The sequence below is a fragment of the Notothenia rossii genome (genome assembly GCF_949606895.1).
Source record: "Notothenia rossii genome assembly, chromosome: 10".
Lineage (NCBI taxonomy): Eukaryota > Metazoa > Chordata > Actinopteri > Perciformes > Nototheniidae > Notothenia > Notothenia rossii.
The window spans coordinates 12,909,114-12,927,126 of record NC_136908.1 but is presented as its reverse complement, the minus strand read 5'-3'; the positions used below and the strand labels follow the sequence as shown (position 1 = coordinate 12,927,126).

The window sequence follows — 18,013 nt, the reverse complement described above, 5'->3', positions numbered from 1 at the left end:
ATACAGCCCTATATATTTAACTGCAATGTAATGTAACTAGCCTGCTCTATGCATGTCTGACACGTCGTCTGCCTCCTACAACATAAAAGCCCAGTAAATCACCCTTGGCCGTCAAGCCGCTAAAGAGTCTGCCCCGCATAAAGCCCATGCAGCCTTTCCACCAGGCCGTTATAGCCCCCCTCCTCCCCTTCCTCCCCCTCTTCGTTTCCTCTCCTCCTCCACACTCAGTGCTCCCTCTTGCGCGCGCGGTGAGCAGCAGCGGCTTCAGCGCTTCTCTGACGCACCATCGGAGATGAGCATCCCAGTCCCACAGGCTGTCAAGGCACAATCTCTCAACATCTCCCCCTCGGACCTCTGACAATTCAACGTCATTTGTTTTTAGTCTGTTTACCGTGTCGGTTCGTTGTCTCGTAATCCGTCAGATTCAGCACTGCGTTGGAAGGGATGCCCACAGTTAACATCTCTTGGCTTGGAATTTACTTCGGAGGTGATTTCTGTATCCGCAACAACTGTCAAGGAAAGTGATTGATCCCTGACTACTCTTAGGAATCTTTTTGTTTACGGGGCATCCAGCAGGACATTCTTCTAAGATAAGTGGTTCAAATTAAAGGTGAAGAAAGGTTGAATTAGAGGGCTGCTGTGAAAGGAGATCGTTTGGATGACGGACACCGAGAGGCTATAGCTTTGCCACTGCAACGCGAATTTCTGCGCCCTTGGAATATTCTGATAGAGGCACTGTTATAGAGTAGAAACATTAGTTTTATTTTTCTCAGTACAGTAATAATCAATACGACGAGTTTGGGCACTGCAGGGGCTGCTGCGGCTTTCGTGTCTGCTCTGTTTTGAAATACGATTTCCTTGACGGGCGGGCGTCTGAGCATCCCGGACTAGCCCGACTCTGCGATGCCCAAACAGTGAGGGCACGGTGGGATCTCACTTGGTCACCCTGCACTGTAGCATGGCTCCAGCCCGGAGGGACTGCAGCGGCTGGGAGATGTTCCTCCCGACGGGATGTCTGCTCCTCTCTGTTTTGCTATTTCACCCTGCCCTGGCCAAGGTGTGTAACGACCGCACCAAACACGGACAGGACAACAGCTGGTTCGCCAGGGACGGGGAAAACTTGCCCATCATGGTGCTTATGCCCATGAACGAGTCGGCCCTGATGAGCGGCATCAGCCAGGGCATCGAGCCCGCGGTCCAACTAGCCATTCAGCACATACGGGAGTCCAGGAAGTACTCGTTCTCACTCATCACCAAAATCTATGACACCGAGGTAAACACACACACAGTAAATCCCTTTCACTAAGCTGCTGCTGCTGGTTGACCCATGCGTGTTTAAAACAGTTGATTGTGTGTGTTCGCGTGCGTGTGTGCATGTGCGCCGTGTGAATGGCGCGCGCATTGCCCCGCAGCACTCCAAACATTGTGCGTCCAAGGGGAAACATTGGGTCCTGTTATGATTGGAATATGTGCAGCCTCGTTGTCAGTGAGCGTGTTTTCAATGCGCAAAAGTCAAATGCTGTCTCTTTACCTCCCTTACCCGATGTTAATGCTTGTCCCCCATATTGTCTCTCTGCTGTTGAGTGTCAGTGCATTTTATTTGTAACCCGTTTTCACCAGGCACTGCATCAGCCGGGCACTCCAAAGCCACTCTCTCTTGCTCTCCCTATATGGACGTTTTAATGATGACTGCAATCTCAGGATGAAACGGAGTGTGATATAAATTTCATTCATCGCTATCACCCAATTTAAATAAAAACGCTGCATTCGGTGGTTTTGCTACGATTACTTTATAAGATGTGTGTATGACTTAAGATGGCTTTGCGCTATAAATATTTTCAGTCACGAATCAGTGAATCTGTTAACGAGTGAAGGGCTGGTTCTCATGGTGCCAGAAGATGGCGGTAATTCGATGTACGATTTCTTCTGACTCCTTGCACCCTTGTAAGCAGCTGCACCCCACAGCCTTCCAGTTCCAAATTAGCATCTGTTTATTTGATAACAATAACATCAATAACATACCCCTGCAGTTGAAGTCCTCTCGAAGTTTAGTCATAGCTGAATCTCTGCAATATGTGACATTGTTGGTATTGTTGTTTACACTTGATTTATTTAAAACAGCCAACAGTTCTGGCTTTCTTCAGTCATCCACCTGCTTTTTGGCACACAATGCAGTTGAGGAGCTTAAAACTGCATTAACAAAATAATATTTAATTACAATGCATACATAATACAAATAAAGACAGACAGATAGTATTAAAGCTGTTTAATCAACCAGTTGCCATACCAACATGAAGGGACGTTGATAGTTTGACGGATCGGCCAAATCAACAATAACACTATTGTCCAGTACATAAGATGACTTTGACTTTCTACTTAAATTAACAATATAAAATACAACCACATTAACAATTTATGCTATAATTCCCCCTCTAGTAATACTTTTTGATTTCCTGTCGAGCACTTTTGCAGCTCAGTGTTGGTGCACAGGTGTGTCTGTGTGAAACGGCACACACATCTCTGTTGACAGAGGTAAGCCCTCACAGGCAGCATGCGCTCAGACCACGGGATTAATATGCTCTTATGCGAGTTATGATTTTTCTCCTTCTATTCCCGGGAGAGAAAGATGAGCTGGAAGCATGAGGTCAGTGGGCCAGCCTGACTTCCTGGGGATGTCTGATAGTGATGCCCGCTTTCTAAAACTGACGAACAATGAAACTTATGATAACAGTGATATATGATGACTTTCTGGTCATAGGCTAAACTCTAATGCGCCGTGGCACTTCATCTTCTGTGGTATTTGACATTTGTTTAGTCAACAGGCCAGCTGAAACTCTAGGCTCTGATCATGTTTTTTGAAATGTCAATATAAATGTAGCGCCTGCACTAAAACACCCATGGTTTTCACCTCAATAACACATGCTAACATATAAAGTCAACACTTATAACATTATTGTTTTTACAGACCTATGGATCCCTGGGCGGTGCACCTTTCGTTGTTTTGTCTTTCAGTGTGCACAATGTAGGCCTATTATCTTTTCAGAATAGGAACTGTTAGAACAATAACACAACTTCCTACACTAATTCTTTCTTGGCACATATCTCACAAAAGATGGGCTACAACATATCAGTACTGTATAGGCCTATATTACAGACAGATTTTAATTAAGCCTCCAGTATGTAAAATTACACAAAGGACTTGTCAGTACAATTACCTTTTGAGGTGTTTGCTAAATGAAGGTGACTAAATCGATAACGGTTATAGTGGTTGTTTATAACCTTTTTTTTATGCCGCCCCCAGTCAAAATGCCGCCCTGGGCCTCCGCCCATGTCGCCCATATCAACATCCGCCACTGCTCATATACATGCAGTCCAGGGCGACAGTATTCAAACATAAAACACCCAACCCTGTTTTAAACAGCTTCATAGCTATATAAGCTAGTGTATCATGCAGAGTGATGGAAGACCCAAGTATTAACAACAGATTAATGTATAGTGTAGTTAACTGTAATTGCTTAAGAAGGACCAAATGTTAATACTGTACTAGATCTTAATGAAGAATGTTGCACAGTGGGCTCTGTCTTAAATAAATCTGAGAAAAAAGTGCCTTGCCAGCAACCCAGAGTATATTTACAAGCTATTTGAAATCATTTGGCACACCCTGCCATGGTTACAGTCAACACAGGACCACAGAGTGTAAATGGCAATATATAACTGCAACAGAGTTCATTACATTTACAGAAAATAATACAAAAGTACGAGACTTAGGCGGGAGAATCACAATTGTAGATATCTTTTAAGATATGAGAAACTATTATTGTTTGTTCATATAAATTGAAGCGGTGTGAATTGTTCTGAGTGTCACAGCACTCATGAGTATTTCCAGGTGGATAGAACCTTTGCCAAGGACAGAGTACTATATTGCTTTTGGAGCCTCTGACATACTGTATTTATGGGAGCATTAATGGGAAGTTAGTGATGGATGTGCTATTAGTATTTTACAATACATGTGTTCATAATAGTTTTTGATGTATAATCATTTCTTACACATGCATAAAGACCAAAGACATTCACATGCACACAGCTTTCCCACATGCCACATGCTTGTGTCAGAAAACAATACATGCATCAGTGCGTTTATTGCAGCCAGCAGCAGGCCAAGTGTGTGTCTCTTCTGCTTGTGCGTGTGTGTGTGTGTGTGTGTGTGTGTGTGTGTGTGTGTGTGTGTGTGTGTGTGTGTGTGTGTGTGTGTGTGTATGTGTGTGTGTGTGGGCACTGGGATTTAGCCTGGCAGATGTAAGTAATCAGTCCCTGAGCAGAGGCTCTTTATCCCTTTATCCCCTGTCGGTGGAGCTACAGTACACTGAGCAGGCCCAGTCCATCCCCTGGTGTTGTGGAGCTGGGTGGGTCTGCTGATGATGTATTGTAGAGGCACCGGGGGGCTGTCAAACACTAAAAGGCCTGAGAGCTGCGGCTGTGATGCTAACACGAGGTAGTTGGTTGCTGGAGGACTGGAGAAGCAGTTTCTAGAAGAAGAGCAGATGTCCTGATGGGGAAAGCCTGGAGATGAGATGTAAAATTCAGGCTGGTGTGAAACCAGCTGGATCAGGCCAAAGCCAGACGTATTTAACAGTACAGGCATTTTAGCAGGCTGAGGCAAATGCAGATGAGAATACATCTTTGCTTTAAACCCAGAGCATTGCAGGTAGAAAAGAAGCAGGATGGATTATTTCAACTGGGAGGCTTAGTGCTGGAGCAGGAGTTGGTTCTCCATCACAGCTCTAGATGTGCGAGTGTGGGCTTTAGTGTAACCGAGGACTGATACTGTAACTCTGCAGGCTTAGAGGATCAACGCTTTGGAAAGCACAGGAAGGACTGGAGGAGGATGGAAGGGAGACTTTGGGCAGTGAGAGCGTTCTAGGCTGAGCTACGCTAGTTCAACAGCTTAGGATGCATGACAGGCTCTTGAGAGGAGCCACTCAGGGAAAGATCCTGTGTTAGCAGAATAGTTCACAATTTACTTTGAATGGCATCAGGTTTGTCATCACCATTGTGTTGTCTTCAGTTCTGGAAAAAGACATCAGACAATGGATGCAAATGGAAACCCTTAATAGATGAAACCAAATGGATTAATACTCACGGGAGACTTTGAGGATTTCTTATAAGGACAGATATTTGGCGGCACTTTCATAGGATTTTGAAATGCAATTTGGAAACACGCCTACCGTGTCCTATATTGAGGGAAACTCACTTCTATATACAGTATATATATATTCCAGCAGTCAGAGAAGAGTGAACACATGTATTCAAATCAATACAACCACAAAGACACAGTCTGCAATTGGAGATAGGCATCCTACTGTATGTACAGTTCCTTGGATACAGTATGCAGATGGTATTTATAGTATATGACTTTCCATCCATGCAATATGGGCCTCCTGAGACTGTGTTAGCAGTGACCTCGGTTCAAACTGCACACAGACTGCTTCCCTGCTCTTCTCTGAGGACAAAATGCAACATGTCACATTTGTGCACATGTAGGAAAGCCCGAAGCCACCGTACAGTACATTCGTTCACAGGAGGAAGAACCCCCACCCACTGAGCACATTTAAGGCGTTCTGTCATTTTGTCAAAACAAGTTATGTTGTTAGGGAATAGGCCTTACCATAATGGAGATCAGGACGCTGCAAAGCATAGGTCTTACGTCAAAGCGTTGTGCTTCAGATTTGAGGAGAATGTGCTTTAGCAATGTGTTATTGTTTATAGTTTATGTCATTTATATATGTTTCCAATGAGAGCATCACACACTGTAACTCACCTTTGGAGCTTTTGTGTAAAACCATGTGACATGGGCCAAATGAAGCGGTGCCTTTGGATATCTCAGATTGTATGCCAGATATGATCTAAATATCTGACATCCACTCAGCACCCAGGCGGTGACCCCGGGGGGTCAACACATATTTCCTGTCACTGCTCCTAGAGAGGGGAATGTTCAGGGATAGTAAGGAAAAGCAGAATGTGACAGCTCGGGTGCTCTCTAGGCAGACAGAAAGTGCTGAGTGTGGCTGCATCCACTGACCCGACACAGATAGTGGGGATCAATGTGCAGTAGCCCTTCTCATACAACGAACAGGATCTCAGAGGAGAATCAGAGAGAGAGGCGAGAGAAGCAGAAATGTGTAGGGCAATGAGATGGAAATCCCAAAATAGGATTATATCACCCTCTGTGCAGGAAGAGGAAATGGCCAGCCTCTTAATTCTTATTGGAACATTATCTAATGCCACTTGCATTGTTTCTGTGAGGCTTTATCGTTTAATGGTAAAAAAGCAATTAGTGCATGCAACGAGGTATGCACATTAGATGAGTTAAATGCTCCCCAGATATTGTGTTGTTGTTTCAATGATATCCTTTTACAGTTTATTTTCTTTCCCAAAATTAGAGACAGGTGGCTCCCAGTTTATTAAGGTTGTTACATTTGAGCTATAATTGCTGACCTTTGTGTGAGTCAGGCTGCCAGTGGCCTGGAGGGCTCCAGCAAGACGACCATAAACGTGAACTTTCCTGATAAAAGAGTCTCTAATGAGCCCTGAAGCTGGCTTTATGACACACAAGCACAGATACACAATGGAAGTATGGTCATGCACATACTGTATGAGCTCATGATTTTATACACTTACCGCCAGACAGACCTATTTCCTCTGTTCACCGCCACACGCACACGGATCACGTACACTCCCACATATGGTCATGGCTCTTTTCAACTGGCACCCCTCTAGCACTGCCTGAGGTCATTACAATGTGGTCAGTTGAGCACTTTGACATGAAGTGTTGTTCCAATAAAAACCAAACCATCATCAGAGTGATTTATACAACATCATTACCTTGATGCCTCCTCCCCTGACCACAGGGAGTAGCCAAAAACCATACCTCACTGAAAACTATCATCATCAATCATTTGAAACCTGTGTAAAAGGACAAAAACAATCTACATATCTCTGTGCACTGCATTTTGATTCTCCTTTCAATTGCATCAATCAATGTGGCTTGCTTGATTGGATTTATCAAGGAATTTAAAGGACATATATTGCATTAAAAACATGGTAAAAACTAAGTGACCTAAGATGCTTTTTTTTGTATCCTTTCCAACCTAGGTAGTTACTGTATGTCCCCTCCTATTAGTCCCAGAGGTTTGTCATACATGAAAAGGAGAAATAAGTCTGACTGTTCCTCTTCTTTGGTACATTAACACTAACCATAGGCCAACATCTTCTTGCCAATGTGTTATTGACACAATACTTTTTTTGATATCGTATTGGTATTCTGAACAGTAAAGTTCAAATGGCGAGTTCAAGTGTGACAAAAACAAATTAGCCTTCTGGCTTTCTCCACCTTTCCTCATTTTCTTGCAGTATATTACAGAATGTCTCTTGTTTATGCGTGTATGTTGCTAATTTGATAGAGCAAGAGCAAGGTTTTGGCTTTATCTCATGTCTGCGGAGCCCCCCCGCAGGGCCTGACGTGCTGACCAAGTCAGAGGCTAATGGCATGAGAGAGGCAACGGCTGAATTCAATTTGAAAAGCACCTTAGGCAAGGCCTGCTGGTTGCTTGCAAAGCAGTCAAATCGTGCGTTTGAATGTTAGGAAAGAATGGTAAAAAGTCTGTATGCTGAATGGGTGGACGGGTGTTCTAAATGTCTCTGTGGCTGGTTAATGTGGTTATTTGAGTCCCAATCAACCAACATTGATATTGTTTAAAATAGTTACTGGAGCGTACTGCGAAAATGTAACTTAGCCAAATGCTGTGGTTCACTCTCATTACCACACATTTTTTGGCACTCTTTCCGTCAACTTGTTTCTTCCACCTTGCTAAATCTGCCTTGGATCAGACTGGCTGGAATCTCATTTTACTCTTTGTTAGCTCATTGAATTAATAACATACAGTCAAGGCTCATTCATGGTGTGGTCAGTGGACTTCACTGTGGTCAGCATCATCACTTGGTGTTAATGAAATACAAACGAGAGAGTAAACACAGTACCACACAAATCGCTACCTAACACACAAAGAGATGGAAGATATACTTATTGTAGTATTCCTCTCAGCTGAGACTTTGCGCCTCACCTCAAACAATTATTACAGTATCCAAAATTCCACTTATGTTTACCATAAAATTCATTGCATTTGATTTACAACCAGACGACACACTTGTGAAACACGCTCTATTGAATTCAGTTTGTGATCATCAATTAGGTTTCAAATGAATTTGTCATTGTCAAATTGTAATCTTCCTTTCTTTGTGCCGTCGCATTGTGTTTTCCCAGCAGATGCTATGATGAGACATCTGTTGGCATGCACCCTCCTCATCTTTTTGCTTTCTTTTCTCCGGGACTGTGCTGGTGTATCATTGAGATGCACATTGACTCCAAAAGGTGGTGAACCAGGCATCTGGCTGCCATTAACATGAACAAACAGTTGCTGTCTGATTCACATGACTGCAGTGTGGTGCCGAAGGAGGGACCCCCACTGGGAAATCACCCAGGAGATGCAAGCAGGCGGTGGGGGTGAATGAAGAGGTGGGGAAGGAAGAGAATATGGACTTTAGGAAGACGAGATAGGGGAGCTGGAATTTGAGGCGGATAAACCCAACAGTAAACGTTAAAGCAGCAACAGATCAGAGCAGAGAAGAGCTTGAAAATATCTCATCTTTATTCAGTGCTGCTGCAAATACTGACAAGATGGCTGCTGCCATGTTGAGCGCAACACTAAGTCAGTCAGTCTGGCTGCTACTGCTGGTGCATCTCTAAAGCTGCCATTGATCCCTAGCCAAGCTATTTGCACAGACAGTTAACACAGTGAATGTGTATCCGCTGCAAAGTACTTTTAAAAAATCACTCTTTCAAACTTCCAAATGTGATGAGAGAGCTGGGATTCTTTCTGTGTGTTTGTTTTGGACTGTGGTTTCAGAAAGATATTCATGATGTTGTAGTCTGTTGTTTACTGATCTCAGTTTTCTGCAGACACGATCCAGGAGAATATGTGTTTGTGTGCTTATGGTTACCAACCCCAGGAGAGCTGCCCTGCTGCTGCACGTCTGGAGAATTTCCATCACTGAAAGGCTGCGTATGTGCGCCAGTGTGAGAGAGAGACGCCGTCTGTAGGGAGAAAGAGGTTGTATGTGTGAAAGGGGTTTCCGATGTTTAATAACGCTCCTCCTCTAATGTTGTTTGACCTTTCACCTTTAAGCAAAACACTCCTCCTACACTGGGTGACCTTGTTTTCGGCACAATATTGCCTTTGTCAGCCGTTATTAGACCTAAATCCTTAAAATGGTACCTTTCCCACTCCATCACTGTCGGCTTCTCTCACTGATCAGCACTCCCCCACCCCCTCTCTCTCTCTCACACACTCACAGAAACCAAATTCACCTCTCTGCCTCCCTGTCTCTCTCCCGTGAGTGGACAGAAATGAAAGGATTATGGTGGAAAGGGTGTGCCGATGTCATTAGAGATTGGACAAGTACTCTGAGCATGCTCCATGTCTGTAGCTCTCAAGAGGGCCCAGCACGGAGCAATCGGCAGAGACAGTCTGTCCTTGTCAGTCCTGTAATTACATTAAAGCTCATGTGATTCTTGGCCAAAAAACAGGAGCCACCCATTGTGTGCTTCTTGGGGATGGATGTGCTTGTGGGCACACGTTTGTATGCTGCGTGTGTAAGTACTTGCATAGAGAAAGTGACTTTGTGCTGGCGCTTGCATAAGTCCACACACGCAGTATGTGCTAATGTCCGGTGACCCTGTGTGTATGAATTTGCCTCTTTCTGGCAGCACGTGGTGTGTATGAGGCACGTGTGCATCCTGTTCCCACGGGTCAGTGGCACTTACCACTTGCTCCCAGAGGGCAGGCTGGTTGTCATGGCCACAGCTGGGACGTGAGACTCAGGCAGGTGCAACAGCAGAATAATGCCCTTTTATTTCTATATTTCTAACTATAACGTTAATCTACATTTGCACACACTTTTTTTATCACTCAAACATTGATACTCGTACTCGAGAACAGTGGCGTAGCCAGGAATTATTGTGTGGGTGGGCCTGGAGAAATGTAGGTGTGCCAGGGGGAGACTTATTAAGCGTGGGGTCTGAGCTGAAACTTCATTAATGATTTTAATGATTTTTTAATGCACTAATTGAACATAAGCATAAACTAGCAGTGAAAACAAAAACATAGGCACGGCGGCCTCAGAATGTGTGTTATACTGACATCCACATGACTAGGGATGGGTATCGTTAAGGTTTTAACGGTAGGCCTACTACTACTTTTATCGATACCGCTTATCGATCCAGTGCTTTAACAGTACTTTTATCGGGTTTTTTGGAGAGAAAAAGAAGGTAAACTAACTAAACAAATTGTGAACAAAACTAAAATAGCTTTTTATTTAAATTAAATACATAATATTTCACATCAAAAGAAACAACAATCGTATACATCGTATTAAATAATCGGATAGAACTGTAAAAAGAATAGCTGAAACTTTAACAAAATAAATAACTCAGTTACCTCTAATCATTAGCCCATGTTTGTATCATTGAGTTAACTCAGTGTGTTGCTGCTAGCATTCATAACACCTGACGTGGAAACGTTACTCATGGATGGGGGGGGGGGCTACAGCGCTACCAGAAAGACAGTCGAACCCGGTGCATTTCTCCGTCTGAATGTGGTGCACTTTTGCTAAATGTTTAGAAAAATTGCTCGTGTTACCGGCGCCCTTACATGCTAAACTCTTATTGCACTTTTGGTAACGAGCATCGAGACGGGTAAAGTTTAACCACACCTCGGAGCGCGTTCTCTCTGCTATCTCCTCCGTGTGTGTGTGTTGCTGCATGTAGAAGCTGCGTGTGTGTAAACTGCCCCGCCCCCTCGCAAGCAGGCGGGGATTGGAAAGATCTAAAATACTAAAAATAATCATAGACGCATTTTGCTGTCTTTTTGCGTATTAGAAACGGAGTTGGCGACACTAAAACTACAATATAATGTTTGTGTAGTATTAATACATAGATATGTTTGACATGTCTCTCTCCAGTACCGACCGATAACGTCGGAGCCTAATGGTACCACGGTCTTTAATAATTCAGCCCTGGGACCACTAGAGGAACTGCAGTTTGTGGCACTTCCTTCTGGGCTTCCCAGCTCTGTGTTATAACGCGCTGATTGGCTGTGGGTGGGCCAGACGTGCATGTGGGTGGGCCCAGGCCCACCCGGGCCCACCCACAGCTACGCCACTGCTCGAGAAGGGCATCAGGGTGCGGAGCAACTTTTGTGAAATGACCATGAAGAATTAGACTTATTCTCCCTACTCCTTTATTGTCTGCACAAATTGTTTTATAATATAGCCTTTTTGGAACACTTATTTCCACATGCTACAATTGGTTGATACGTTCATGCACAAAGTAGTTCCTTCAAGTTAGCCAAGTATACATATGAAGAAGTAATCGTCTCACACATACAGCTTAAGTGAAAGCGCTTTGTGGCAAGGTGAAATGCTGCAGCAGGTCACACTGCAGTACACCGGGTAATGGAGGGTTCCTGCTGTTAAATTAGATTAAAGATTTCCATTAAACTATCAGACAATAAGCCGAAAACCGAGCTGTCTATAATGTCATGCAGTCGTGTGTTCAGAGCACAGCAATAGCCTGTCTTTTCTCAGCGGTTAGACTGTTGATCAAGTCCAATGTTTACATTTCTTTTTCACATTTAATTATTGCAAACATTTAAGTAGGATATGAACATAGTAGAAAACGATCACACATTTCCACATTCCACCTTTATGTCTTAAACACAGGTTTGTATTAAGGGATATCAGAATAGGTCATAGTCAGTTCTGTTCCTTTGTGCTTCTTCAGAAAGAGATGTTCTACTGAAAGAGCGATTATACAGTTTCAGTCACACCGATAAGGACCTTCATGGAGTACCTGTCGGAGCACAGCCTTCACTGCTATTATTTTACAGAAATAGACTGGTGAGTTTAATGCATTTAATCTTCCTTGAGCAATATATCGCATGCCTTTGTGCTCATCCGGCTGCAAGAAAACCAACTGTCAGTTTGTGTTTTGCTTTTCCGCCTCTGGTGTGTGCCACTTAGATTTGGTGACATTAAATTGTGTGTTTTCCTGTATTTCCTGATTTAACTGACTACACACTGACTGTAGGTACAAGGACTGTCTGGGAGTGTAACTATTGTGATGTGTTGCTCGTATTAGGCCCCAGCATGTGTTGACGTGGCACACTGCAGAGCTCTGCTCCAGCTGTCTCTGATACACATCGGACCTTTGTCCATTTGCCGCTCGCTCGTAGTGGCTACCACTTCCCTATCCGTGATTGCTGGGGTCTGTTAGAGGAAAGCAGTTGGTGAGCCCATTGTGTGCCAAGAGCGATAACAACAGACAGTAGAAACACAGATGCAACCTACATACACCCACACATTTTCTACCAAAGGGCCCATGCCGTAGCAGTGGTATACGCATCTGTCATGCCCATCCAAAGCAGGCAATCATGCCACATGCGATCACAAAAGGCTGCACAATGTTGATAAGAGATCCTTTGCAACCAAGCTCTATCTGCGTGGCTCAGTCCTAATCTTGGTGCGTGTGCGTGTATCATTGTGTGTGTGTTTTCATGGACCGATAGTTGGATAGCAAAACAGATTAAATAGTGCTTTTTTATTTTGTATCAGTGGAATTGTGTTTTGTCAGTGAAAATAAAAAAAACTGTAGGATCCAGGAGAGGGTTGCATTTAGTTTATAGTAGTCCCAACTCAATTTGGCAAACTGACCCCAACCCAAAACACACACAACCACCTAGCCACACACTCAAACCATCCCACAGAAGTAGCTGCACTGTGAATGTTGCTCTCAGCTCCACTTCATGAGGTCATTTCTCTTTGGTAGTGATTCTCTAAACAAGCCAAGTTATAGGCTATAGAGCAAGGATTGTGGCTGTAAAGCGTAATTAGTGTGTCAGACTGCAGCTGATAAATGGGGTGGGGTCTTGATTGGAGCGACCCGCGGTTGCCTGACTGACTAATGAACTGTTACTGTAAGGCGGGAGGCTTTTATTGCCTCCTTTATTGGAAAAAGAGGGAGCTGTTTCCTTTTTTCTAGTCCATTTCTTGATATGCAAGCACACATAAACACACACAGGCACGTGTGCACATATACACAAGCACACACAGAGCCTGGTCCTCCCTGAAGGGCCGTTATCTCTCATGGTTATTTGCAATAGGCTTGATACAGGGGTCGGATGGTCAACAACCCAAGGCAGCTGATCTGATGACCGTGCAAGAACCTGCTGTAGCAGACTTGTTGATACATGATGTGATCTAAACTAACATTGTAGTTACAATTCCCATGAGATGCAGAGCTCTATAAATCAAGTGTTCAAGTTTTACTTTCATTGACAGCAGGGCCACTCTGGTAAACAGAACATGTGTGATGCAGTGTTCAGCTGCAGAAACATGCTCAATAATGTACAAGAAAGGTAACAAATGATTTCTAGCGGTAAAGCTAAAAGCTACAGATGTTATATGGTTCAAGCTAAATGCTTTGATGGAAATCATGAATGATTTAGCTAAAATATCTGTCCAGTTGTTAGCGTTTGAGAATATTCGTATGGACATCTATGGAGGGAGAGGAACTACACTTTCTCTGTGCTCTCCGTTACTTGCAGGGGTGATAATGTGTTCCTTTATTTCCATCAGGGGTTCGCAGCGATTTTTAGTCCAAGCCAAAGTCATTAAAGCCCGAACAGCATGAACTCTGAGGACGATTTCATCCACATTTGAAGCATGTAAACTGATATTTGCAATATGCAGTACATTTCATTTTGTACCACAAATGAATAAGACTCCAGGACATAAACTAGTTTTTACAAATTTAGAAAAATCGTCAGGTTTTTTCTCATCACCTCAAGAGTCACAACACAGCAAGACTTAGTTAACGAAAAGGGACATTTGATACGACTTGTGCAAATCAAAACTGCCAAAAAATAATGTTTTCCATTGCACTGGCTTCCAAAGAATTGTTCAAACATGAAGTCTGATAATCTTTGATCGTAGTTGATATGTTGAAAAGAGACTGAGGGGATATGTTTAGTATAATATTCGTCATCTCAGACAGTCTTAGTTGGTGATAACACTATTTTCTTGATTGAAATGCTTACTTTTCTGCTGATTTCTTCCCTCTTTCCAAATGCACACTCTTGGCCATAACGCAGCTGTTCATAAACCCCAACTGTGTGTATTGATGTCATGGCTAAACACAGGGTGATGGCAGAATGCCTGCTTTATTCTTTCTTTTGGGAAACGTCCAAGAACAATTGACGCCACCATTTTTCCGCTTCGTAAAAATGTGCAGCTTGTTGAAAATATGGATCCAAACTGGACCTGAATTCCTTCACTTGCATACTACCCGCTAAATCAAACATTTCCTTGAGTTCTTCAATGAAGTGATCTTTATAGCCACAGTGGGATGCTTGAGGAAAGCACCCGTGGGGTTTTTCACCGCTGCTGCCAAAACATACTTGCCACCCCTTCCTCTGCTAGCCATCTTTTATTAAACCCTTTCATTATGTTTGAAAATCCAAGGTAAAAGACTGCAAGGGGAATAAATGTCACCCGCCATATTCAGCCACTTTAACACACTAGACAAGATGAATAAAGCAATGAAATCACCAAGGTTATGTGTACAGTATATTGAGCTCTTGCAGTGACAATAGTTTGATGGTTATTTTATCTTTTTTTAAATGGCATTTTGTGTTTAGGGGGAGACCCACATGTTAGACTATAGCGAGAACATCCTTGCCATGTATCATTCCTGCTTTTCTTACTGTGATAGTTATTGGGCTTTTGTTAGCTTGTATTGCCTCAGTGGTCTGTGATTGATGTTCCCAATGACTGGGGAGCGCTGGTTGGGCTGATGACACACCACACTGGGAGAAGGAGCGGTGCCTATCAAGTTAATTCAATAGAAAACAGTAGGATAGTGAGTGAGATTTCATTATCCCATGTAAAGCACATCATTCCAAGGGCCATCTGGACAAATGGAGGACATTACTCCAGGCATATTCATATCAACATTCGTATTCACATGACAGAGGCTAACACAGCCCTGTGGTGTCATTTTAAACAAGCGGTCTATTGGCCGGCATTGTGTTAGGCTAGTTGTTTCCGATCTGACGGAAAAAGGAAGCCAATAAAGCTTTCCCAACTGTGGGCTTCATACTTTTTAAAATGTAAAGTTTCTTCGCATCAAGCAACTGCCAAACAATCCAAATGCTAATTTTAACTGTCCACTCCCTGCCAGCGATTTCAGTTCCATTTGACAGGCTTTTTAAAAGGAGAAAAAACCCTTCTTGTCCACACTGAGCTACGGTCCATGTTACACTAATTACTGCCCTTATTAGTATTCTAGTGGAACCTTAGCAATTAGCACAGCCATTAAAACCATACGGGTCTCCTGTGGGCCAAAAAAGAAAGAAAAACAGAAACGAGGCTAAAATGTATGTTTTAAGTCCTGTTGTCACCACTGTGTTAGTGACATTGCGATTTCACCGTTCGGCTTTGGCAGATGAATGTGTGTGTGGTCCTTCGGCGACGCAGTGCCTTCTAAAGAATGTAAATTGTGCGGAAAGGGGACATCAATTCGACTTGGTGGTGTGCACACGCTGTGCAGTTATTCATAAGGTTAGTTAACCTGCTAATTGTATGTGCTGGAGTCATTCATCGTGGATGTTAACTGGATTTATTTAAACACAACTTAGCTGCACGTGATGTGTCGTACGCAGTGGGATCGCAGTACCTAACACAATGGTTGAGACATTTTCTGAACTTTAAAAAGAATAAGACAGACATTCCCGGGGATGTTCACATGAATATATTAAAAGGTTGAATCCTTAACAATTCTCCGACGCTGATCTGTTACTAGATGTTACCTTATTGAATAAATTAACCAGATCACTGCTCGTTTGCGGTTGTAGGCAGCCTCCCTCTACATAAATATGATCTCTAGGCTGGACTCTGCTCTGTTGACTCGCTCTGACACACAGGGGATCTTCTATTGATTTCTGGAAGGCCTTCAAGCCGGCCTCCTCACTGGAATCCCACTTTCAGGAATGGGCCTTCCATCTCTCATTATGTGCAGCATCCCATCTGGTCCCTTCTGTTCGGTTTATCCTTCACTTCCTATTTTTATTGTTCTCTATTTTAGGCACTCTAGAAATGTAGAATTTGTTGGTTTAGTGGGTTTAACAATCTCAAATACGGGCCAAACATCATTTCAGTTGGGTAAATCAATTTATAGGACTTCAAAATAAATATTTTGTGCATTTGTATACTATTTCCTGGCAATGGCTTTTAATACAAAATGAATGCAGCAAGAATAACGTAGATTTAAATACCAACATTTGTCTAAAATATTGTTTTAAATGTTGCTGTAAATATGAATCTATTCACCCACTCACGCTGTCAGTGGTGGTGCACCGATGGAGTTATCTCGGGTGTTCCTCAAGGCAGAATATGTGACAACCACGGCAAGGGGACCGCAGGGTTACGACCAATCTTCTTTTTATTTGATAGAGGGCAAATGTAAATGTCAGCGATGTCTGAAATAGAAAGGTCTTCTAGTCTCTGATGCTACATGGAATAAGCTGTGACAGATCATAAATACTAGAATGAGAAAAAGGGGATCTGTGGAAGAGGAGGCTAATAATGGAAGCGATAGCAACCTTATTGTGCGGATATTGAAGGATACCCTAATCCAGAATATCTACACTGCCGATATCTACGCTGAAAAGCTGTGCGAGCTATTGATTTCTAAGTAAATATTCTATTGACTAAACTCTATTGATCATTCATGGGTTGCTCTAAAAGCCTGAGTTCAAATACATTGCTACAGCTATAAGATGGTGATGATAAGTGTAACATAGTTTGATGTTCATCGCTTTGACAAGAATTTATCATCATTTGTCTATTGGTGTTTACAGAGTTCTACATTTGTCTTTGGGGAAATAAATCTTAATATGATCCGTATCCCCCGGATCAATGAGGAACTACAGCTATCCATAACATATTAAAAAAAGAAGGCCTTGGCAGGGGTGTCTCTCATGTGTCGGAGCTTCCTCCCACCACAACAACGGCAGACCAAGAATAATGTCAATGTCTATTTAATTCATTTAATCATGAGGGTAATTGAAATATTAACGCAGCTGGTTAGACACTGGAGCCAGAACGTCAACAATGCTCAACTCACCAAGGAAATTATATTTGATTTACACATAGATTCTACCCCTCACAACATTTTCCCTATGTGTTCAATCGACTAGTTCCCTGGACATGTTTTTTTTACTTTGGTGGATATACGTTGAATTTGTTAAAGATATACGATGTTTGTTTGTGTGTGTAAATAACCAGAAGTCAAAGAGATTTGACATGTTCTTTATGGGAGTAAAAAAAGAATGAAGTAGTTGAGCAGTGTGCAGATGAACAGAGAAGAGAAGAAGATGTGATGTGAAGGATATGTAGTGAAAAGAGGATTCTGGGAAAGAAGGGAAAGCTGGATGACGGCTTGATGTGACTGGAGCAAACACAACCTGGCATGTTTACCCCCTTCTAATGAGGGGGAAGTGGTGCTGGGAAAAGGTGTGTGTGCAATGAAAGTCAGACGGAACATCTCTGCATGGACTGTTTGGACTGCACACACCTACATACACTTCACAGGCATGTGGCTTTATGTTTTAGTTCTGCATCCGTGTGTGTATTTCGTTATGTGAGTTTAATTGCGCAGATGTGTATCTAGGCGTATGGTGTGCATGTTCGCGTGCCTGTGCGTGCCTCCCAGATAGACATTTGGGGTTTTTGGCTCGGAAGCGAGAAGGAACATGACGAGTGTGCCAAGCTTGTTGAGGGTTTATTTTCAGACAGTCGCGGGGAACAGGCCTGCAGAGGATTGAGGGGGGGGGGGGAGGGC

At 43.1% G+C, this 18,013-nt stretch overlaps 1 protein-coding gene across 1 annotated transcript in view; it reads left to right on the top strand.

The window, feature by feature from the left end:
• Window positions 1–233: 233 nt before the first annotated feature.
• gabbr2 (gamma-aminobutyric acid (GABA) B receptor, 2) overlaps window positions 234–18,013 on the top strand; it is a 166,655-nt gene continuing 148,875 nt past the window's right edge. Inside the window, 1 exon segment of the mRNA XM_079655037.1 lies at window positions 234–1,273. Coding sequence (XP_079511163.1) covers window positions 959–1,273 — 315 coding nt within the window. The 5' untranslated portion in view covers window positions 234–958.